The sequence below is a fragment of the Nomascus leucogenys genome, chromosome 22a (genome assembly GCF_006542625.1).
Source record: "Nomascus leucogenys isolate Asia chromosome 22a, Asia_NLE_v1, whole genome shotgun sequence".
Taxonomy (NCBI): domain Eukaryota; kingdom Metazoa; phylum Chordata; class Mammalia; order Primates; family Hylobatidae; genus Nomascus; species Nomascus leucogenys.
The window spans coordinates 62521250-62546499 of record NC_044402.1 but is presented as its reverse complement, the minus strand read 5'-3'; the positions used below and the strand labels follow the sequence as shown (position 1 = coordinate 62546499).

The 25250-nt window shown below is 42.1% G+C and overlaps 1 protein-coding gene and 1 pseudogene across 2 annotated transcripts; both read right to left on the bottom strand.

The window, feature by feature from the left end:
- Window positions 1-2387: 2387 nt before the first annotated feature.
- LOC100584415 (glutathione S-transferase A1) lies at window positions 2388-14814 on the bottom strand. Of its 2 annotated transcripts, XM_003254150.4 has the most exons (7): window positions 14693-14814; window positions 10124-10240; window positions 8525-8576; window positions 7212-7344; window positions 5154-5295; window positions 3879-4010; window positions 2388-3000 (listed from the first exon to the last, which is right to left on the bottom strand). In XM_003254150.4, exons 2-7 carry the CDS (start codon window positions 10208-10210, stop codon window positions 2878-2880), a joined length of 669 nt encoding a protein of 222 aa, XP_003254198.1. In that variant the 5' UTR covers window positions 10211-10240; window positions 14693-14814; the 3' UTR covers window positions 2388-2877. The 2 variants fall into 2 exon arrangements, with proteins under 2 accessions (XP_003254198.1, XP_030658196.1); XM_030802336.1 differs by lacking the exon at window positions 7212-7344 and having other exon boundaries at window positions 2391-3000; window positions 14693-14724.
- Window positions 14815-16518: 1704 nt separating this feature from the next.
- On the bottom strand, window positions 16519-24895 carry LOC100586535 (annotated as a pseudogene).
- Between the last annotated feature and the right edge of the window lie 355 nt (window positions 24896-25250).

The window sequence follows — 25250 nt, the reverse complement described above, 5'->3', positions numbered from 1 at the left end:
GGCATTTGTCCTGACTGGAATACTCTACTTTCACCTCCTACTGTATGTTCTCTATTGTGTCTTTCCCTACATTAATTTGACATGATGTATTCAATATCAGATTTCCCCTTAGACCTTGAGTTCTTGACAGCAGAGCCTTCTTCTTGTTTGAGTCCAGTCCTTATTGTCTGGGACAAAACATGGACATCATAGGATCTCCTAAAATAAGATAGTTTTACAATTTACATGGAAAAATTCTAGCAAGTACAAAATAGAGGGAATAATATAACAAGCTTGAAGGTACCCATGACCTGGATTCATCAATTGCCAGCAACATTTCTTTGTCTATACCAGGCAGTGGATTAAGTTATGTTGGCTCCCAAGAAAGAGAGGTCCATGTCCAAATCCTTGAGTCCTGTAAATGTGACCTTATTTGGAAAAAGGCTCTTTGCAGATGAGGTTAAGGAACTTCAGATGAGATCATCCTGATATATCCAGATAGGCCCTAAATCCAATGACAAATGTCCCTGCAACATAGAGAATAGAAGACACAGTCACACAGAGGGTGAGGTGCTGGAAGCCCCAGGCGGAAAGTAGAGTGATGTGGCCACGATCCATGAAAGTCCAGAAATGCCAAGAGCCCCCAGAAGTTATAGGAGGCAGGGAAGGATTCTTCCCTAGAACTTCCAGGGGAATGTGGCCCTACTCACACCCTGACTTCAGACTTCTGGCCTTCAGAATTCTAAGAAAATGCATTTCTGATGTTTCAAGCCACCCAGTTTATAAGAATCTGTGACAGGAGCCACAAGAAAATGATACAAATCCCAGACAGCAAGTCATTTCATCTGTAAATACTAGTATTCATCTCTAGAAAGGAAGAACTTCTTTTCTAAACACAATCACATTATGATTGTGTTTAACATGATAATCTGTTATCATATTAAAATTCTATAATTCCCTAATTTCATCAGAGCTTCAGCATTCTGGTTCATGTAAGTGTCCCATAAAAATTTCTTAGCAGTTTGTTTATTTTGGTCAGCATGCAAGCAAGGTCCTTACAAAGCATTTGAGGGATATGAGCCAATTTTTTTTAGAAATTAATGAATGAATACAGACAAGTAGAGTGTGTGGAGGTTTGTGAGTTATCAAAGCCCAGTATCATATACCCAGGTTCTGGAGGTGCATAGAGCTGTGCACGGGTCTGTGCAGATGTCATTTTTTTTTTTTTTTTTTTTTTGGCAGAGTCTCGCTGTGTCGCCCAGGCTGGAGTGCAGTGGTATGATCTCGGCTCACTGCAAGCTCTGCCTCGCGGGTTCATGCCATTCTCCTGCCTCAGCCTCCTGAGTAGCTGGGACTACAGGCGCCCGCCACCATGCCCGGCTAATTTTTTCTATTTTTAGTAGAGACAGGGTTTCACTGTGTTAGCCAGGATGGTCTCAATCTCCTGACCTTGTGATCCGCCCGCCGCCTCAGCCTCCCAAAGTCCTGGGATTACAGGCGTGAGCCACCGCGCCCGGCCTGTGCAGATGTCATTGTCCGCTGGTGATGAAGCACTGGGGATCCAGCAGGCCAAGCCCCACACCACAAGCTCACAGTACAGGGGAGCAAACACAGTGGCCCTCAGGTGTTATTAGAGGCTCACTGGGGCTCTGTGGAGGGCAGAGGACAGCCCAGCGCTCCTGGGAAGCCATGACGTAGTGTTAAGTGTGTCCACCGGGAAGGAGCTTGCCAGGCAGGGCTAGCAAATGCACCCAGGGAGGAAGGCAAGAGGCCCCACCATGCTCAGAGAGTTGACTGGGCTCAAGATCAAGGAGTGAGGACGGGTGTGAGGATGCATTCTATATGCAGTCAGGACTCACTGCAGAATTCTGTGATTTTTTTTCCAATTTGCATTTTAGAAAAACTACTATGGTTGTAAGTGGAGAAGAGACTAGAGCAAAGTGAAGCTGCAGGTAGGAAGCCTGTGCCTCTGTCTGCTCCCTCAACCACCTCTGCCAACTGTGGGGAAGCTCCCTCTAAGAGGAGGAGAGTGCAAATTGCAGAAGCCCAGGTGACCTGGGAGAGATTAGCATTACAGGACCAGTATGTGGGTGGAGCTAGAAAGCACTCCTAATCTAAGCATTCTGGCACAATGACACACCACGGAAAAATGATTTTGCATATAGTTATTTGTAATTCACATATACCATCTATATCTTGGCAGCCTAGGCCTGAGTGGCACTGAAGGAACTAAGAGAAGGCTCATGCCTGGGACCCCACAGAGCCTTACGGAGCAGAGTGAAGATGAGCCAGGAGCAGACACACTGTAAGGGACAACAAGGTGGCCTGAGAGCAGAGGGTGGGTCTGTTTGCTCTTCAATATTTCCTCACCTCCTAGAAAACTGAGGAATCCACAGCAGACAGAATCGTTGTTTTGCAAATGCATAAGAAAGAATGCTTTTATCAGAAATAAAATGACTGTCCAGGAAAAGAAGAAAATGTCTTTATGCCATTACCCAGGATGGTAACTCTTCTCCTGTGCATACCTGAAAATGTCAGAAGTGCATTTCTACATTGACATTTTAATAGATTGTATGACAAACTGTACGTTATAGGAGCATTCTTGGAAAAGTCAAACAAGCCACATAATTTATAGTTTCCATTTTTACTGAATTTGTAATTCCAAGAAAATGGTTGGCTAGGAGGAGATTGGGAATCTGAATTCACATCAGATCCTAATGAAAACAAATCAATTTTAACTAAGTCAGCGAATAGGAGTTGTATTATTTAATTAGCAAATAATTTGAAAGAGTTCATTAGCTTCACAACAGGCACAATCAACACTAAGGTAAAGCAATTTATTGTCACAAAACTTTAGAATATTGGTCTTGCAAGTTCTTGGCCTCCATGACTGTGTTATTAAAACCTGAAAATCTTCCTTGCTTCTTCTAAAGATTTCGCATCCATGGGAGGCTTCCTTGGGCTGCCAGGCTGCAGAAACTTCTTCACCGTGGGCAGGTTGCTGATTCTGGTTTTCAGGGCCTGTAATTCATAAAGCACAGCCTCAGAGTGAAGCCAATGGCTGACACCACCATTAACACAACCCAGGGAATCTGAGCCCCTCCTGCAAAGACCAAGCAAGTCCGCTCCATCAGCACAAGCATGGAGGCAGAAACAGACACCCAGTGAGAAATGAAGATAAGAGGAAGAACATGTAGCTCACTTTATTTTCCCAAAAGGTGTCTTGAAGTTTTAATCAGTTCAGTCATCTCTATCTTTCTCCTTACACCAATCCTATAGATTAGTGACTCTTGTATAAGACAAGAAAAAATAATGTGCCTGTGAGTCAGATATCAACACAGATGAGTCTCTAAGCAGAAGTGAAAATATGGGGAAATTAGTTGGGAAGGGAATAGTTATAGAAATTATTAAAGACAACCAATGGGACCACCTTTTCTCAGTGAGAGATACAGTGTGGGGGGCCAGTGTGCTGGAGAGCTGTGCAGAGAGGAACACAATGTCAGACAGCAGGAGCCGGAGCCCAGGGAGGAAACCAGATGGAAAGGGCTCCGCTCAGACCGACTCAATGGGGGCACGTATGGGATAAAGGACATTACAGAGAACTCAGGAACAGAAACCACATTGAAATAGAGGGATGGGGAGAGATGCTGGGCCCTGGGTTCTTTCCATAATAAAGGGCAAAATACTCTTTGTGGGGTGGCATGCACCACAAATTTCCTTTCCATAACAAAAGTGTTTTCATTCCTCAAAATTGGAGCCTGGAAGCTCATTTTGGAGACCTTGGGGCACTGAAGGCCTGGAGAAGGCTGGGGTCAAAACTTGGTCAGTTGCAGGGCCCAGATACAAGATCCCAAGATGGGAGATATGGGGCTGCCTCTCTGGGCTGTGAAATGGGTCACCTTCAGCAGAGGGAAGCTGGAGATAAGACTGGAGTCAAGCTCCTCGACGTAGTAGAGAACTTCCACCAGATGAATGTCAGCCCGGCTCAGCTTGTTGCCAACAAGGTAGTCTTGTCCGTGGCTCTTTAAGACCTGGAGAATGGGAGGAATGAGATCAGGAACACATGCCCACCCAGGCTAGGACCCCTGCTTCTTTCAGAACCTCTCCACCCTGACTTTCCCTACCTCTGTTGCCTTACTGCATGGGTGAAGAAATCCAGAGCTTTCTCCACATTATCTGAATGAATAAGAGAGTAAGAAGTGTAACTCTACTCACTCCTCAGTTGTAGCTCAGGCTCCCATTTTCTCTTCTCAATCTACATCACCGTGGCATCTGCACCACCCACGCAGCTTGCTTCTTCCACATGGGCCAGGGGCTTAGCACCTGCCGCCATGTGTTCTGTCTGCCCCAAGCCCTACAGCGTGGAGCCCTCACATTCAGGACGTGGCTCTACATTCTGCTCTCTCCCTCTCCAATCTCCCTTGGGCAGCGACTCTACCTTCATGACAACACTCTTCCCCCAGGAGGAGACTATTTCAGAGTCCTCATTTCTCCTTCTCTGCTCTCCTCATTCCCTGCTCTATCTCCCTGGGATCTGTAGGAAACCTGGGTGAACCTGAATTCATCATCTTTCTTACAGCATCGACTCTCACTCCCAACTGGCACTATGTTATAATCTGCAAGCTGAAGCATTTCGAGGTGAACTGCACTGATGTCTGCAACTTACTATAAAATCCATTTTACAAAATCTTCCTCTGCATCCCACAATCACTCTCCTTTTAAAAAATACCCATCCCTGAAACACTACAGTATTCTCTGGTTGGGCAATTGGTCTCCTTGTCTTCCTGCATATGGTGCCAGAATGTTTTCTGATGGATCGCTTTCATCATGCCCCTGTTCAGTCAAAGTCCATGGGGTTCCATAGACTCAACAGCAACCTCCAGTGTGGTCCAGAGCCCACATTCTACTTATGAACATGAAATTTTGTTGAACAGGTAATTCCATGTTGGGGTCCAGTAAATTAAAATTTTACTGGAAAATCATAGCTTGGGTATAAGTGATACAATTGTTTCTCCAAGTCTATTTTCATTAAAATGCCTTGAGAGTCAGAGTGCTGCATTGGTGTTTAGGAAATCTCACTGAAAGTGAAGGTCAGTGCCCCAGGAATGCCCAGCCACTACTTTTCTACTGGCCTCTAAACTCAGTTCCCCAAAACACTGAACAGCTTCACTTACTTTTTCAAAGGCAGGGAAGTAGCGATTTTTTATTTTCTCTTTGATGGAGGCAAGTTTGGCATCTTTTTCCTCAGGTGGACATATGGGCAGAAGGAGGATCATTTCGCCCAAATCTGCTACACCTTCTATATACATATCAATCCTGAAAGACAGAAACAACCAAATGGTCAAATACCTTTTGCCTTAGATTTTATAGGTTTATAAAAACCTAAGGGAGTAGAGTATCAGGTGATGGCAAAATAATTCACCTCCAGTGAGTGCCTTTTATAGTCTAGTCATTATGCTCTGCGTTTTACAGGTATATTAACATTTGTCTCTTAAAACAACCTATCAAGGTAGATAGATCTCTAAATTTTGTTACACGCATGACCTAATACAGGTAAAAAGAGCATTGGTGGTCACAGTCATGAGAGAAATTGGTGGAATCACTGCCAGTACCCACTGATGCTGTGCCAAGATTTATCATCTCCATTGTGGTTTGTTCTGTGCATGAACTTAGTGTGAGTCAAATGGCCAAAGACCTGCTTCCTAAGTAATCCTAAGAGAGTCCCTGGCACAGCCATCTCAGCCATATTCCTCATCCTCTCTCATCATTTTACACCTCCCAGGGCTGCTTCTATGACCCATATTTGCAGTTCTTCCAATTACACCCATGAAAAACATTTCCACACCCTCTCCATGTGCTGTTGCCCAACTCTAGCCATGTGTGCCTTTCCTGAGACCCCACCTAAGAATCCCCTTCCATGGTGAAATTCTCTATACAGTTACAACCAGTGCAAACTTTTCTTCTTTTGTGTCAAACTGGAGTTTCACAATAGTTTTTAAAACAAGAGCTTTATTGATGCATATTCACATACTATAATTGCCACCTGTTATATTATACTACTGAGTGGTTTTTAGTGCACTCACAGAAATCTGTAAAAATTACCACAGTCTAGTTCCAGAATTATTTTTGTCACCCTGATAAGGACATCTGTACCATTAGCAGTATTCTTCATTTTTCTCCAAGCCCCACTCCTTTAGCCCCAGGCAACCACTAATCTACCCTACCTCTATGGATTTGAATATCTGGACATTTCATACAAAAAGAATCCTATAATATGTGGCCTTCTGTGTCTTCTTTTATGTAACATGTCTTATGGTTTAACTATCTTGTAGCATGGATTGATACTTCATTCCTTTTCATGACCAAATATCTTTCCATTGCATGGCTACAGCACATTTTTCTCCTCCATTTATTGATGGATGGATATTTGGGTTGTTTCCACTTTTTGAATTCTATGAATATTGTTATTTGCATTATTCATTTATGTAAAATATATAGTGTGGATGTATTTTCGATTGTTTGGGGGTATACCTGTTAGAGGAACTGCTGGGTCATTGGTAATACTATATTAAAGTTTTTGAGGAGCTGCCAGCAGTTTCATTCAGGATTTATTTGGAATCATGCAGTCTCATCACAACAGCAAGGAGACCCCTTGGCTTTGCTGGTATTGAATCAATCTGGCTGTTGCAGCCTTCTATTCATGTGTCAAGGTAACCCCAGCATCCCTGGTGCCAGCCTCTACTAACCCTGCTCAAGTATTCCAGTTGGTATAATTGGTTGGTAATTTATGTTCCTGGTCATCATTCTTGGAATTACTGGGACCTTAGATTCGGCTTCTTTGCAGCTTTCCCTCCCCAGTCCTTCATCTACAGACTCTCACATATTCTATGTCTGTCCTAAACTGTTGGCCAGAGTCCAGCCTCTGAAGTCCTGAGCACCTGGAATCATGATTCCCCATCCTCCTCAGTTCATGGTTCATCCGTGTTTGGAAATCACCATGAGGTGCTGGATCCATGGACTGCATCCTCTTCTAGAATCACCCTCGCCTGAACCCTCCCCATGTTCACTGTTCCCTCATCTCCATGGGACTCTGCAATACTGGACCTCGGCGTACACGCCCAAGGCCCAGCCTGCTGCTGGTCTTGATGCCGTGCCATGGTCCCACCCACTCAAGGAAGGACCTAAATCACTCTGTGTTCTCTGTGGATGGAAGAACAGAAAATATACCGTACAGGGCTCTCTCCTTTATGTCTTTCCCGTAGAGGTTGTATTTGCTGGCAATGTAGTTGAGAATGGCTCTGGTCTGCACCAGCTTCATCCCATCAATCTCAACCATTGGTACTTGCTGGAACATCAAATATCCATCTTTAGAAGGAAGAAAAAAAAGGAGAGTGAAGTGTCTATGAAACCCACCCTTTTGGGATGAAGAAAATGGTTGTGGAAATGACTAAATTTGTAAAATGAAAAAGAAATTATTGCCTGGTAAGATTTCACTTGAAACAAAAACTTTTTTTTTTTTTTTTTGGCAGAGTATCATTCTGTCACCCAGGCTGGAGTAGAGTGGCATGATCTTGGCTCACTGTAACCTCTGCCTCCCAGGTTCAAGCGATCCTCCTACCTCAGCCTCCCAATAGCTGGGATTACAGCCATGCACCACTGCACATGGCTAATTTTTGTATTTTTACAAGCGATAGGGTCTCACCATGTTGGCCAAAGTGGTCTCAAGTTCCTGAACTGAAATGATCTACCCGCCTCAGCCTCCCCAATTGGTATTACAGGTGTGAGCCACCGCACCCAGTCCAAACAACAGTTTTAAAAAGCTTCCTGTAGTTCTTCTTTTTCTTAAGAAGCTTCCTTTTACTTTTTATCCATTTATTTCATATATGTTTTTATTGCGCCTCCAGATACATAGTGGGACTCTTGAATTTTTTGTGTTGATTTATCTTCATGGATATTTTAGGAAGAGGTTGGGACAAGTTACAATAGGACTGGCGACAAGATGCAATTTAAAACAGGACATTCCCAGAGTAAGTCTCATGGTGTTTGTGACATTTAAGGCAGGTTCTGAGAGGTTTTTATGTAAGGGTCCCTTTCTATGCTCTTCAAAGTCTGCGATATTGCTACAGTGTTACCTTGTCCCCCCGCCTGCCCATGAAAGAAAAAACTCGAGACAGTGGCCACATCTATATATCCTCCTTTCGTCTAATGCATGTTCTTGCATGTGCTTGGTTGGGGAGGGCTGTATGGGATCCTGTGCTGATGACCACCACTCATTCACGGTGCCCGAAGCATGAAAACAAAGAAAGGGCTTCTCAGGGGCGGGAGATTGTTCCTCTAGCAAATACTCTGAGAGGTCTGGTCCTTTTAGCCTGGAGAGAGTTGCCAGACTTGATCAAGGAGCCACATCCCTTCCATTTTAACCACTTTCTCCCTCTGCACCATGTACAAATACCATGCCCCACACACATAGACATTGCCGGCTGCGCAAACCTCCCCATGTACCTTCTAGATACCCTCATAAGAGGAACTTAGAGATTGATCTTACCATTTCTTAACTTGTCCAAATCTTCTGCAGATTTTAGAAGTTTCTCTTCAAACTGGAATCAGAAACAGTAAATACGTTCTTGTTAGTTCACTCTATTATAGACTTGTGGCCTTGAATGGCCCCATCTGGTGCATCATTTGGAGAATATAAGATTTCTGAGTTTGGCAGGGTACACAGAGGGGGCTGGTCATGGCCATTTGGAAATTTAGACCTAATTCATTGAGAAAAGTGCATGGGTCACAGCACATAGCTGCTCAATCTTCTAGTTCACTTCACCTCCACCCTGATATGAATGTCTATGATGAGGTCATGTTTTGAGAGGTGACATCACTGGAGAGAAGGCACTGAGCAGCTCTCCTAGTTATGGTGTTGTCATATCTTAGGAAAGCCTGTGCCTCCAAGTGAGATCAGACCACAACTTGTGTGTCCCCAGCATGAGGCATGCCATGGGCTAATGGCCATCAAATATTCTGCCACCAAGGAGCCTCTGCTATAATTTATATCACCCTACTTCTCAGGAACCCTGCTAAGGGTGAAATAGGTTGCAGCTGTTGCACAGCTTTCACACTTGCAACTATAATTTTCTCTTCTGAAGTACGTGAGACACAATAGGGTAAAATTCTCAATTTAATAAAGGAATTAGAGTCCCACACTAACATTATTTTTAAGGAAAATCTCTGGTTTCTGATGTGGTTTTGTGGCACTGGGGAATGTTTGTGTGTTCTAGAAGCCTCCTCCCATCATTTAAACCACGTGTTTATTTCTCTGCATCCTCATAGACACGTAGGCTGCCCCAGGGCAGGGACTGTGTCTGTCTTCTTCACTATCTCCATGACCAAGTACAGAACCTGGAATTAATAAGTGCTCAAGCAAATAATTGCTGTGAATGTAGTCAATCTTTAATAGGTGGTTTGTTATAATCCACTCCCTTCCATCTCTCATTTGTAGTTTGCATTTTACCTCTAATTACAACCATTTTTTAATATTATGCATTTTTATTTTTTTATTGTGGAAATTATGAACATGAATAAATATAAACAGGAAAGCATAATGATTCTCCTTGTACTTCTCACCTAGAATCAATAATTATCAATCAAAACCAATATGGTTTCATCTATATGCCCACCTACTTCTCCTCTTGTAATAATTCCAAGAAAATCCCAGATCTATATGATTCATCCTTAAATACTTCAATGTGTTTTCCTAAAACACATAAACTATTCTAAAGATAACCATAGTACATTACCACACATGAAATATTAACAATAATTATTTCATGTCCTCAAATATTCAATCGATATTCATGTTTCTAGTTGTATAAATGCCATAAATTATTTTTTATAGTTTGTTTAAATTCTAATCCACTTAAGTTCTGCACTTTGTGATTAGTGTCTTAATTGTATTTTAATATGTTTGCTTTCAGATGAGAAGAAATTTTAAGAATTACTAGGTCAAATCTGTTCATCTTTTTCTTAATTATAGTCCATTTTTATTTAAGGCACAATGCTTCAGTAAGCAATCATCTCATAGTTTCTGTGGGAAAAGTATGTGATAACGCAATTTTAAACCCAACTTAAGGTGTCCTAACTCAGAACCTACCTCTACTCCAGCTGCAGCCAGGAGCCACCGGGTGGACTCCATTCTGCCCCGTGCATTGAAGTAGTGGAGTTTGGGCTTCTCTGCCATGATAGCAGTCTCCTGGAGGTTTCTCTAAGCCTGAATGAATGAATGAATGAATGAATAATTGAAATCATAGAATCAAAAATGTACTTTAGGATGTGTAGTTGAAAACCACCAACAATACTGAAGAAGAACCTGCCTTCTTCATGACTGGGTTGAAGGAGTTCCTGGAATGTTTTCTTGGCTCAAATTGTTACCCAGCAGTGGCCACCCTCAGATTCCAGCAAACCAGTCTCAAGTCTTCATTGGCTAACTGTGACTTTTCTTGGCAGCATAAGAGGTGAGAGTATGTGGTAATAATATATGTATAGGAGTTAATGGAAGAGGAAGAATTCAAGAACTAATATTTATTGAAAACTTCCTAGTGATCCTTCCTCAATGCTAGTCCCTTTCAATATTTTATATCTTTAACCCTTCTTATAGTCCCGTGAAATGATTGTTATCTCCATTTTTTAGTTAATGAAATGGAACGTCAGAGAAATACAATGTTCACAGTCACACTCCGGTTGGTGATGGACATGAATATCTACACCAAGGACTAAAATGAAGTCACGCCTGGAAGCCAGCTGGGTGAAGGCCCTGGGAACCCGTGAACTGGCCGTGAAACCAGAGGATGTCACTGACAGGGAGGACTGGCAGGGAGCTAAGTCACTCTTCAGCTCTTTGGCTGTGAGACTACATTGGATCAAAACCAGAAATTAGGCCTCAGACTTGGTTAACTGTAGCTAGAATATCCAAAATCTATCACAAGACAGAGAATGTTAATCCCTTGCAGCTTTTGGAATTCTGTATTCTAACTCTGTGGGGTGCATTTTGTTTTATAACCTCAAAGAAGAGATGTTGCTGCATTAATTTTGCAATATGGAAAGAGCTAGCATTTGTTCAACATCAGTTACACACTGGTCATTCTTCTAAACTTCTCTTTGTTTTATCCCACAAAAATCACCTAAGATGAATGCAGTTGTTATTCTCATTTTACATTTGAGGATACTGAGGTTTTTAAAGTAACTTGCTCGGAGTAAATGATGGATCTGGGATGCAGACTCATTGCTATTAAAAATGAAGGACTGAGTCTTATTTTCTATGTTAGTGTTTCTCAAATATGCATGGTAATCTTTCAGCAGATTGTGAAAGCCCATTACTTTAAAAAATAAAATAGAAAAGAATAGAAAATATCAGTGAGCATGACATGTTGAAGGGTAAGTAATGTTTCATGAGATGTTAGTTTCAGTTATTTGTATATTGTGTGTACGGATATTTGCATGTGTGCATGCTCACTTGGTCATTGTACATGGTTAGAGATAAATTGACTGGGCTCATCAATGAAGTTTGATAGCCCTTGCTCTATCCCAGGCTGTTTGGGAGGTGGAACATAGCAGAGTATCAGAGAATGAAAACCAGCAGCTGCAGGGACAGATGCAACTAATTGTATGATGAATGCGAATGGAAGGACACAGGACTCATTGAAGGCAGGAGTTCCGGTGTCAGGACTTAGGAACAGTTGCATTCTCTCTCCAAACCCCCAGCTCTGTCATTAAACATTAAGATTCTTCTTGCAAAGTTTTGTGGTTGTTGAGTGAGGAACAAAAATATATTTGCCTTTAACAACTAATGTATTTATTTATTTATTATTAATTTTGAAATGGAGTTTCACTGTTTTAGCCCAGGCTGCAGTGCAATGGCACGATCTTGGCTCACTGCAACCTCAGCTTCCCAGGTTCTAGTGATTCTCCTCCCTCAGCCTCCTGAGTAGCTGAGATTACAGGCACGCGCGATCACACCCGGGTAATTTTGTATTTTTAGTGGAGACAGGGTTTCAGCATGTTATCCAGTCTGGTCTTGAATGCCTGACCTCAGGTGATCCACTCACCTGTGTTGGCCTCCCAAAGTGCTGGGATTACAGGAGTGAGCCACCGCACCCAGCCTCAACTAATGTATTTCTAAAAAGGTATGTATGACTAAAATTAGGCATCAAAATCTTTTAAATGTCTCATTTTAAAATATGGGAGTCAATAATTAACCTTTGGAAAGTAAAGAATTCTTTGAAATCATACTGAATCAACTCACCTGTTTTGTAATGAGATATTTTGATATCGTACTTTCTATGATAACTCCAGGAGTAATTTAAAGTAACTTGGGAAATGGAAATAGCATAATTCGGCAGAATGAAAGAGAGAGTGAAGTTCACATGAAAGGGTGGGGTGTGCTTGTTTAATTGTTATGGACTAGAGTTCACAGTGTCGTAATTCCAATCCCCAAACAAAACTCTCTTAGCCATTGATTGAGGATCATGTTTCAAAAGGAAGTGAAATTTTATCTTACGTAATATTTTATCACAACACTCTTGCCGATAACTAACATATCACTTTCTCTATGTGAGATTTCCAAGGGTCAGGCTAAGACTGAGACATAGGTTACCATTGAGCTTTGTTGGATCAACAGAAAATGAGAACCAGAGAGCTCAAGGATTTGCCATGGGTCACACACACATGCTCCTCATTCATAGTCAATATCTAGGGAGTGTGTCTACCTTCTGCAACAACCCTGGGAAATGGCTCCTATTATCCGAATTAAAGATGGGCACACCGAGTTTCAGAGAGCTAAAGCACCTGTCTCATGCTGCACACTTGGTAAGTGTTGGGTCAGCCTGAACTTCTGATTGCAGGTCCAGAGCTTTTCCACTCCACCTCGTAACCTGGCTCTCAGCTCCTGTCTGAGAAGTTGTTTTATATTTTCCTATTCAATGTATATTAGCCAAATAAATGTTGGAAGGAGAGGGCAAGAGGGGAACATCTAATTCCTGAGTTCCTCCTGTTAGCAACTTTTCAGGGGCTTGCTTGGAAGAAAAAATTAATAAAAGTGTGCCTTTCTCTGATTTGACAACCTAAAAACCAGAGTGAGTTGAGGACTAGTATAACTGCATTTACATCAATTAAAAAATGGGCTTGTTTTGAAAGGAATGCAAACTCTCATAATTCCAGGAGTAAATTAAAGGAGTTACATTTACATCTCTGAGGTGGTTCCAATGACACTGTTTCTTATCAGAGAGAAGGGAGAATGAGATAAACCGTGACTCCTTCCATTATGAGATTCATAAATGCAGTAGGTTGTTTAATCTCTGAGCCGCAATTTTCTCTTCTTAGAATAGAGATAGTTATTTCTACTTCTGAGGGTTGTTGAGAAAGTTAAATGAGATAATGTACAAAAAATTCATAGTAGGAACACAGCAATGGGTGTTTGCTCTTGTCCCAGTGCTTGGAAGATGGGCAAGTCTCTGGACACATTGAGTGGCCCATGGATCTTCTTTCTTTGATCTATCTATCCATCAGTTATTATACCTACCAACAGTCTATGTATATGTATCTATTTATAATCTCTGTCTACCCATTCATGTATGTATTATTTTATCTATCAATCGTTCTATGTATCTATCTCTCTGTAGCCTGTCTGTTCATCATCTATTATCTATCTTGTATCCATTTCTCTGGTTCTCTATATTTTGTCCATAGAACTCTAGTAGGAATAAGATTTTATATGAATCCAGACATATCAAATCTGTCATATGGTGGCTGTCTGCTTCTATCTCTCTTTCCTTTTTAGCTCCTGTACAGAGCTTATTGATATTCACTAATCAGTCCACCTGGATTAACAGGAAATTTTCAGTGAATGTCCAAGCAGTGGGGCACATCGGTAACACAGCCTTGCTTAGCCCCATGAGGTCATGTAATCCCATGGTTCTCAACCAGGGGGATTTTGCTCCTCTGCTCCAGAGGACATTGAGCAAGGTCTAGAGACATTTTGGGTTGTCACATCTGCCGGGAGGGAGAGGGGGCTACAAGTCAGATAGGTAGAGGGCAGGGACGCTTAGAAACATCCTAGAGTGGGCAGGACAGATCTCCATTCAAAGAATTACACAACAGTTAGAACCTCTTTCTTAGCTATCCTCTAGATTGGTTATGAGTTGGTAGAACCCCAGAGACAGAATATGACTTGTCTTTGAGCTAATTAGTGGCAAAGGCTCAACTAGAATCCACTTGTCCTGACATTCAAACTAATTTATTCTAATTATAATAAGCCTCAGTTTTGTATTTTCGCAGCCAATATAGAATTACAGTGTCACGATTTACAATTGTGTGTTGACTACTTACACAGAGAAATAAATTTTCGCAAACATTGCCACTTCTTCCAGCACTGATTATTCTCAGATTGTTTAAAATGCTACCATTTCTTTTTTCTCCTCATGTCATTGTTTCCCATACCATTAAATGCTGGTTTTCTAAATTCTTCATTTTTACATTTCTGTAAAGATGTATCCAACAGAAAAGAAATAAACAATTCTTGAACTGTCACCCAAACACACCAAGATGGCATGATATGAGTAAAACCAGACTTTTCCTTGTGCTAAGGACACATATTAGCATATTTTTCTAGGAGGCTAGAGAGGAGGGTGTGAGGCAACGTAGAGAGATTTATAAGATCAGTACTTACTTTGTTAAACGCTGTCACCGTCCTGGCTTGACAACTGAATTCCAGGTCCTAATGTATTTATAAGCTCTTTGTGCCTTTCAATAGTTCCCTCCCACTGAAGGAGAAAGGTCAAGTTAGGGAAAAGCCACTCCCACACATTTCATGGCCAAGGGGCCACCTACTGGACTCTAAGACATGAGGCAAGTGATCTGCCTATCAGAAGAAACTGGTTAATATGTTCCTTTTCAAGGTCGGCAATTAAAGTTTAAACAATACATTTCACCTAGATTTTGCTCTCTTTTCGAGTCAGCAGAAACTGGTTTTTTAAAGATGCTTTTTTTCATGAGTTGGACGCAAAGACTAGGGCAACTGAAAAATCTCTATTGTGAGCATAGCTGGGAGGGGATGTCTGTGAAGGGCAAGCTGATGCCGCCCTTTTCTTACTGGGTTGCCAAATAAAATCTAGGACATCCATGTAAATGTGAATTTCAGGCAAATGATCAATAATTTTTTAGTTATAGCTATGTTCCAAATACGGTATGAAACCAGATTATACTGAAATATTATTTATTGTTTATCTGAAATTCACATTTAGGTGGGTATCCTGTATTTTCTCTGCCAAATCTGGGAACCCTATTTGCATATGCTATCCTCTTTGCGTCACATTGCCCATAATATAACAAATCTGAAAGTATCCATCACCTGGATTCATCAATTGCAAATAATATTTCTTCATCTATACCACCTAGGGGGTTATGTCAGCCCCCAAGAAAGATAGGTCCATATAGAAATCCCTAGATCCTGTGAACTTGATCTTATTTGGAAAAAGGCTCTTTGCAGATGTAATGAAGTAAAAGAACTTGAGATGAGATCATCTTGGTATATCTGGATAGGTCCCAAATCCAATGACAATTGTCCTCACAGCAGAGAGAAGACACAACACACAGGGGGTGAGGTGCTGGAACACAGAGGCAGAAATTAGAGTGATGTGGTCACGATCCGTGAAAGTCCAGAAAGGCCAAGAGCCCCCAGAAGCTAGAAGACGCAGGGAAGGATTCCTGGAAATCACTCCTAATTCAAGCACGCTGGCACAATGACACACCAGGGAAAAATAATTTTACATATAGTTACTTATATGTAATTCGCATATACCATCTGTATCTTGGCAGCCCAGGCCTGAGTAGCACTGAAGGAACTGAGGGAAGTCTCATGCCCGGGGCCCCACAGAGCCTTAAGGAGCAGAGTGAGGATGAGCCAGGAGCACACGCACTGTAAGGGACAACAAGGTGGCCTTAGAGCAGAGGGTGGGTCTGTTTGCTCTTCAATATTTCCTCCCCTCCTAGAAAACTGAGGAATCCACAGCAGACAGAATGGTTGTTTGAAAATACATAAGAAAAAGTTTTTTCATCAGAAATAAAATGGATGTCAAGGAAAAAAAGAAAATTTCATTTTGCCATTCCCCAGAATGATAACTGTTTTCTTGTGCAGAATGTCAGAAGTAAATTTCTGTACCTGACTTTTTGATAGGCCATTTGACAAATGTTGCAGGACAATTCTTGAAAAAGTCAAACAAACCACATAGTCTACATTTTACTTTTTTACTAAATTTTTAATTCCAAGAAAATTTATGGGGAGTTTGGAAATCTGATTTCATATCAGATACTAATGAAAAGAAATCAATTTTAACTAAATCTGGTCATAGGCGTTTTACTACGTAATTAGCATATAATTTTTAAAAAGTTTATTAACTTCACAATAGCCACAACCAACATTTAGATAAAGCAATTTATTGTTGCAAAACTTTAGAATATTGGTATTGCATGTTCTTGGCATCCATGCCTGCTTTATCAAACCTTGAAAATCTTCGTTGCTTCTTCTAAACCTTTCGCATCTATGGGAAGATTCCTCAGGCTGCCAGGCTGCAAAAACTTCTTCACTATGGGGAGTTTGCTGATTCTGATTTTCAGGGCCTGCAATGCACAAAGCACAGCCTCAGAGTGAAGCCAAGGGCTGACATCACCATTAACACAACCCGGGGAATATGCGCCCCTCCTGCACAAAGACCAACTGAGTTCCCTCTATCAGCACCAGTAGGGAGGCAGAAAGAGACCCTAAGTGAGAAATTAAGATAAGAGGAAGAACATGCAGCTCACTAGCATTTTCCCAAACAATGTCTTTAAGACTTAATTCAGTTCAGTCTTCCTAGCCTCTTTCTTACACATGAATCTTGTAGATTCACGGCTCTTGTAGAAGATGAGAAAGAACAATGTGCCTGTGAGATATCAGCACAGATCAGTCTCTAAGCAGAAGTGAAGATATGGGAAAATTGAGTTAGAAATGAAAATAGAAAATGTTAAAGACAAACCATGGGGCCACTTTTTCCCATAGAGAGATATAGCTTTGGGTGGCAGCGTGATGGGAGAGCTGCGCACAAGGAACTCAGTTATCTGACAGCAGGAGCCAGAGCATAAGGAAGGAACCAGATGGAAAGGGCCCTGCTCAGACACACTTGGTGTGGGAAGATAAGGGCATATTGGGATAAACGGCATCACAGAGAACTCAGGAACAGAAACCACAGTGAAGTAGAGGGATGAAGAGAGATGCTGGGCCCTGGGTCCTTGGCATTATAAAAAGCAAAGTATTCTTGGAGTAGCATGCACATCAAATTTCCTTGGCATAACAAGAAGGCATTTCTATGCCTCAGAATCAGGACCTGGAAGCTCATTTTGGAGACCTTGGGGGCCCTGAAGACCTGGAGAAGGCTGGGGTCAGAATGTGGCCAGTTCAAGGGCCCAGATACTAGATCTCAAGATGGGAGATGAGGAGCTGCCTCTTGAGGACTGGGAAATGGGTCACCTTCACCAGAGGGAAGTTGGAGATGAGGCTGGAGTCAAGCTCTTCCACGTGGTAGAGAAGTTCGACCAGGTGAATGTCAGCCCGGCTCAGCTTGTTGCCAATGAGGTAGTCTCATTCATGGCTCTTCAACACCTGGAGAGTCGGAGGAATCAGATCAGGAACACATGTGCAGTGAGGCTGGGGCCTCTGCTTCTCCTTGAGTTTGTCCAGCCTGACTCTCCCTCTCCCACCTCTGCTTCCTTACTGGGCAGGTGCAAAGATCCAGACCTTTCTCCATGTTACCTGATTCAGTGAGACAGTAAGAAGCGTGGCTCTGCTCACTCCTTGTTTGGATCCCAGGCTCCCATTTTCTCCTCTCATTCCACATCACTGTGGCATCCACAGCACCCACCCAGCTTGCATCTTCCACATGGGCCAGGGGCTTATCCCCTGCTGCAGCATGTCCTGTCTGCCCCAGGCCCTACAGTGTGCAGCCCTGATGTTCAGCGGCTCTACACACTCTCTCTCTCCAGTCTCTCTTGGGCAGCAACTCCACCTTCATGACAGCACTCTTCTCCCAGGAGTAGACTATTTCAGAATCCTCATTTCCTGCTCTGGGATCTGAAATAAGCCCGGGTGAACTTTAATTCATCCTCTTTCTTTCAATGGTGGTTCTTACTGCTTTGACTATGTTATAATCTGCATGCCACTGTGTCCTGGGGTGAACTGCAAAGATGTCTGCAACTTACTTTGAAATGCAAAAATAATAATAATAATAATAATAATAATGTGTTTGAGTGAGGCAAACAGGGGTGGAGTGACTGACATGTGATAAATCAAAGATAAAAGGTTAACTTTGGGCCGGGTGCGGTGGCTCACGCTTGTAATCCCAGCACTTTGGGAGGCTGAGGCAGGCGGATCACGAGGTCAGGAGATCGAGACCACGGTGAAACCCCGCCTCTACTAAAAATAATACAAAAAAAAGTTAGCCGGGCGTGGTGGCGGGCGCCTATAGTCCCAGCTACTCGGAGAGGCTGAGGCAGGAGAATGGCGTGAACCCGGGAGGCGGAGCTTGCAGTGAGCCGAGATCGCGCCACTGCACTCCAGCCTGGGCCTGGGTGACAGAGTGAGACTCCCGTCTCAAAAAAAAAAAGGTTAACTTTGCTCTTTAGATCCTTGGTGTATATATGTTCATAAAACATTTCTTTGGACTCCACTAGATCTATACATTTTTAATAATAAAATTTTTGAGTGATATATGATATTTATTAAAATATCTCAGGACACTGACATCATAAATAATAAAAAGAGAAAACATATGGCAACATTGATTTAAGATAATATTTTGACAATACATTTTCACACTATGTATCCATACAAACGTATGGATAATTACTTGGTACACAAACAAAACAACTTCAATGTTATATTGTAATATACATTGTTCAAATGCACATATCACAGGCTATTTGGTAGAACTGGTAGAATTCTTATTCACAGTCTATTTTTATACCATGCCTTGAGAGTCAGGTGCTCCATTAACATCAAGGAAAGCTTTTTGGAAGTGAAGGTCAATGCCCCAAAAATACACAGGCACTATTTTATTTTTCTGTTGTCTTGTGTTATGGACTGAATGTTTATGTTTCCCAAAAATTCATATGTTGAGATCCTGACCCTCAAATCTTTAGAAGAGATTCCTAAAAAATATATTCTTTCCAGCCATTAGTAGGTGGGGGTTTCAGGAGATGATCAAGTCCTGGGGGTGGAGCTCTCATGAATGACATTAGTCCCCTTATAAAAGGGATCTTAGAGAACTCCCTTGGCATGTTTGCCATGTGAGGACACAGCCAGAGATTGGCTGTCTATGAACCAAAGAACAGGTGCTCCCCAGATATGAAATCTGCTGGCACATTGATCTTGTACTTCCCAGCCTGCAGAGCTGTGAAATAGAAACTTCTGTTCTTTAAACTACCCAGTCTATGGTATTTTATTATAGCAGCCAAACTGCTAAGAAACCCTCTAAACTCTTAGTGCCCTTATAGACTAAACAGCTTCTATCATGACCCTTACAACAGTCAGTCAAATACACCAGCATTTGGTCAATAACTGCCAGCTTCCCTAATTTTTGCCTCTATTTTCACTTTATGACCAACCACAGAAAGCAAAATATGGATCTCTGACTAATCCCATAGAAATCCACACTTCTAGTTAGCCAGCTTATAGCATCCCTAGGCCAGCAACCTGCAATCAGGGCGTAACTTTTTCTTCCATGAATCTCTCAGACTTTCCTGCCTACCCCTGAATCTCTGACAAATGCAAGAGATGGTGGCTGACTTCCTTTCTATAGCAAGCTCTGTATAAATAACCTTTTGCTTATTCTCATTTGGATTGTCTTCACTTCCACAGTTTTTCTGGAAGTTGCAACAAGACATGATCTATGTTGCCCGTTGCCATGGACCGCAGCCGTCAACCAGGTGCAGTATCCACAAAGGCTCCTTGTGCCTTGTGGCAAGTCCGCACCTGGCCTGAACTCTTTTCTCTTTGCATTGAGCTCTTTCACTTTTTATTCTCAGGTTGGTCCTTGGTTTTGGTATTGGTTCTCATCTGCTTAGCATCCTTTGTAGAATCAGGACTTTCTTTTCATTTCTTTTGTAGTCTTTTGTGTTACTTTTTTTGTCGTGCGATCTAAAGGTGTTGTTTGTCATAAAAGAAGCAGCATAAGAGCAGAGGCCCAGAAGCCTGTTTTTCAAGATAGCTTCACAATACATTGTTTGAGGTTCTCACTGGACCTCTTTTCATTTGTCAAACTTTGCTGTGAGTCACCCCTAAAACCGAATGAACTTCTTCTCTCTTGATTTTTGGTTCTTGTTGTTCTGCAAACTTGGCAGTGATCCAGACAGAAACATCACAGTTTCCACTTGGGGCAGAGTACTGACTGTGACTTTAGATTTACTTTATCCTTGTTAAGTGGTAATCCATATAACTGACTGAATAATTCTCTATTGTAGTTTTGAGGCTTAAATCATGTAGCCACTAAAAAGCTGAAGAAATGCCTAGGGCAAGATCTGGGGAAGGGGCATGCAGCTTCCATGCCTTCCCTGGACAGGCCACCCTCCAAGAAGCTCCATGTGTTCAGCTATCCAGAAGCTCCCAGGTACAGTTTCAAAGACAGGAAAATAATGGCCTATTGTTCCCTCTTTGATCAGGGCAATCTTTGTATCTTTTTCCTCAGGTGAATGCAATGAGTAATGAAGAAGCTTTTCACTCAAACCTGCCCTACCTTCTATATACATATCTACCCCGTAAGACAAAAATAACCAAACTGCTAAGTGCCTTCTGCCTTAGATTTTATGTTTAAACACTTGAGACAGTGGAGCATTAGGTGACAGGAAAGTAATTCAGCTCCATTGGGTGACTTTTATATGCCAGTCGTTAGGCTATGATTTGTGTATTTACATTTATTTCTCAGAACACTCTACTGTGGTAGATCTATATCTAAAATGTTTGTTATACACGAAACCAAATACAGGTACAAGAAACATCAGTGACCTGTCCAGCGTCACAGTCATGAGAGAAATTAGTGGAATCACTGCAAGTAACCACTGATGCTACAAATAGGGTTTGCTCACTCTGATGTGGTTTGTTCTACACATAAGCTTAGCATGATTCGTATGGCTAAAGACCTGCCATTTACATAATCCCAAGACAGCCTCCCCAGCACAGCCATCTAGAACGTGTCCGTTTTCCTCTATCATCATACTACACATCCCAGGTTCACTTTTATGCCCAATATTAGAAGTTCTTAAAAAAGAAAAAAATAAAATAAATAAAGGAAAAACTAGGAAATAAGATATACCTTTAAAAGATATCCCTAAAAAATGTATTTTTTCAAGCAAGCTAGTAATTTTCAAAAAAAAAAAAGCTCTCTCAATTTTTTTCCATAAAACATTGTTCCATTACCTTCTCCATATGATGTTGGCCAATTCTAGTCATGAGTGTTTCAAGACCTCACCTAATATTCCCATGGTAACATGGGAAAATTGTTTACATGGTAAAATTGGTAAACATGGTAAAATTATTCATACAGTTAAAGCCAGTGCATATCATAGGACATTTTCTTTCTTCACATTTCAAACTGTGTTTCCTACAAAACTTCTATTTTGTTTGTTTGGTTGGTTTTTTTTTTTTTTTTTTTTGAGACAGAGCCTTGCTCTGTCACCAGGCTGGACTGCAATGGGGCAATCACTGCAACCTCTGCTTCCTGGGTTCGGGTGATTCTCCTGCCTCAGCCTCCTGAGTAGCTGGGACCTTAGGTACACGCCACCACGCCCAGCTAATTTTTGTATTTTTAGTAGAGACTGGGTTTCACCATGATAGCCAGGAGGGTCTTGATCTCTTGACCTCGTGATCCACCCACCTCGGCCTCCCAAAGTGCTGGGATTACAGGCATGAGCCACCGTGCCTGGCCCTGTATTTTATTTTTCTTTGTGACAGAGTCTTGCTCTGTCACCCAGGCTGGAGTGCAGTGGTGCGATCCTGGCTCACTGCAACCTCTGCCTCCCATATTCAATCGATTCTCCTGCCTCAGCCTCCCGAGTAGCTGGGATTACAGACACTCGCCACTACGCCTGGGTAATTTTTGTATTTTGAGTAGAGATGGGGTTTCGCCATGTTGGCCAGGCTGGTCTTGAACTCCCAACCTCAGGTGATCTGCCTGCCTCGGCCTCCCAAAGTGCTGGGATTACAGGCGTGAGCCACCGTACCTGGCGAATACTTTTAAATAACAGCTTTATTGACATGTATTCACATACCATAATTGCCACCCCTTAACAGAATATTATTCAGTAATTTTTAGTACATTTACAGAATTCTGCAAATACTATCTCTGTCTAATTCCAGAACATTTTTATCACCTGGGAAAGCAGTAGCGCATGCTTTGGCAGCCATTCCCCATTGCCCCCTTTCTCCAGCCCCTGTCAACAACTGATTTTCTTTCTGGACTCAAGTGGTCTGGATGGTTCATACGAAAGAATTCATGTCACATGTGGCCTTTGGTGTCTGGTTTCTCTTACAGCACAGGTTTTCAAGGCTCACCCATGTTGTAGCATTCATCAGTACTTCATCCCTTTTCATAGTCCAAGAATATTCCATTGTCTGCTACAGCACATCTTGTTCCTCCATTCATCCATGGTGGACATTTGGGTTGTTTCCACCTTTTGCATATCATGAATAATTCTCCTATGAACATTTCTGTGCATGGATTAGTGAGGCTGTGTTTTCCTTTCTCCTGGTTGTAGACCTGGTAGTGGAATTGCTAGGTCATTGGTAGCTCTATATTGGACTTTTCAAACAACTGCCAGCAAAGGAGGAGACCCCTCCTCCTAGCTTTGCTGATGTGAAATCAGTCTGGCTGCTTAGGTCTGTATCAAATGCTTCACTTTAGGTAAGTGTAGTATCTTGGGCACCAGCCTCTCAAACCTTAGTCAAGTTGACCAGTTCATACAACTGGCTGGAAACTTACGTTCCTGGTCATGATTCTTGGAATTACTGCAATCTGAGATTCAACTCCTCTGCAGCATTCTCTCCCCAGGCCTTCATCTACAGACTCTCAAACATTCTATGCCTTGTCCTAAGCTGTTGGCTGGAGTCCAGCCTCTGAAGTCCTGAGCACCTGCAATCATGATTCCCCATCATCCTGAGTTCATGGTTCATCAGCGTTTGGAAACCCCTGTCAGGGTGCTGGATCCATAGGCTGCATTGTCTTCTAGAATCACACTCGCCTGAACCCTCCCCATATTCACTGTTTTCTCATCTCCATGGGACTCTGCAATACTGGACACCAACATATATGCCCAAGGCCCAGCCTGCTGCTAGTCGTGATGCTCCTTCCACGGTCCCGCCCACTCACAGAAGGACCTAAATCACTCTGTGTTCTCTGTTGATTGAAGAACAGAAAATATACTATATGGGGCTCTCTCCTTTATGTCTTTCCCACAGAGGTTGTATTTGCTGGCAATGTAGTTGAGAATGGCTTTGGTCTGTCCCAGCTTCATCCCATCAATCTCAACCATTGGCACTTGCTGGAACAACAAACTCCGATCTTTAGAAAATAGAAGGAAAAGAAGGCAGAGTGAAATTTCTATGAATTCCACCCTTTCAGGATGAAAAAGTGGTTGTGGAAATGACTAAATGTATAAAATGAAAAAAAAATTGCCTGGCAACTGTTTAAATTAAATAGGAATTTGTTTTTAGCTTCTGGAAGTGCTTTTTCTTATCAAGCTTTCTTTTACTTTTTATACTGTTACTTCATTTATCTTTTTATTCCCCATCCAGCTACAAAATAGGTCGCTTTTATTGTCTGTGTTGATTTATCTTCATGATATCTTAGGAAGAAGTTGGGAGAGACTGCAACAGGCCACCAACCAGATGCCATTTAACATGGGAATTTCTCAATGTAAGTTTCATGCTGTTGAAGACATTAAACACAGTTCTGAGAGAAGCTTCTATGTAGGCTCTTTGTGTGCTCTTCAATACACCCATTAGACAGTGTGTGCAGGGCAGGCTCTGTGTTTCTTACCCCATGACTTCTACCCTGGCTCATGTCCCTCCTCACCGTCTGACCTGGACTTCCAACCAATTCAAAACTGTCTTGTTATCTAAGCAGACAATATTGCAAAGATATCACCTTGTCAAACTTAGAAACAATTCAAAATGGACCTATTTCAACTCCTTTTGCCTAAAACATGTCCTTGCGTGTTTTTGGATGGGGTGGGCTATATGAGATCCTGAGCTGATGACCACAGCTCACTCATGGTGCCAAAAGCAGGAAAACAAGAAAAGGGATCCTCAGGGTGCTAGAGATGGGTCTCCAGCAAATACAAAAGAAGTCTGGCCCTTTTTAGCCTGGAAAGAGTTGCCAGACCTGCTCTAGGAGCCCATCGTTTCCATTTTATGATTTTCTCCCTCTCCGCCATCACCAACTACAATCCTACACACATGTAAGCATTGCTGGCTGTTCAAACCTCCCTGTGTACCTTCTACTAGATAACCTCCTCAGAGGCACTTAGAGACTTGATCTTACTATTTCTTAACTTTTCCAAATCTTTTGCAGATTCCAGAAATTTCTCTTCAAACTGGAAGCAGAAACAGTAAATGGGCTGTTATTAATTCATTCCATAGCATTGTAGACTTTTAACCTTGAATGGCTTCTGTCTGGTACATAATTTGGAAAATATAAGATTTCTGAGCTTGGCAGAGCACACAGAGGAGGCTGGTGGTGGCCATTTTGAAATTTACACTAGATCATCAAGAAAAGGGCATGGATCACAGCACATAGTTGCTCGATCTTCTAGTTCACTTTACTTCCACCTTGATCACTCCCATGTCCATGATTAGGTCATGATTTGACAGGGGATGTCACTGCAGTTAAAAGATCATGCAGTTCTTCTAATTATGATGTTGTCATATCTTAGGAAAGTGTATGTCTCTGAGTGAGATCAGACCACAACCTTTGTGTCCCCAGCATGGGTATGCCATGGGCCAATGGCCACCAAAGATTCTGCCACCAAGGGCCCTCTGCTATAATTTACATAGCTCAGTTTGTAGGAGCCCTGCTAAGGTTGAAATACGTCATAGCTGTTGCACAGTTATAACTCTTGCAATTATAATTTTCCCTCCTGGAGTATATGGGACACAATAGAATAGAATTCTCAATTTCAGGAAGGAATTAAAGTCCCCACAGTAA

What these genes read in the sequence shown, in the direction of transcription:
- LOC100584415 (XM_003254150.4), bottom strand. Translation starts at nt 10,210, where the DNA reads ATGGCAGAGAAGCCCAAACTCCACTACTTCAATGCACGGGGCAGAATG. An exon ending in TGGCTGCAGCTGGAGTAGAG is followed by an intron (nt 8,577 to 10,123) that starts GTAGGTTCTGAG and finishes TTCTGATTCCAG; the next exon opens with TTTGAAGAGAAACTTCTAAA. An exon ending in ACTTCCCTGCCTTTGAAAAA is followed by an intron (nt 4,011 to 5,153) that starts GTAAGTGAAGCT and finishes CCCATTCTCCAG; the next exon opens with GTCTTAAAGAGCCACGGACA.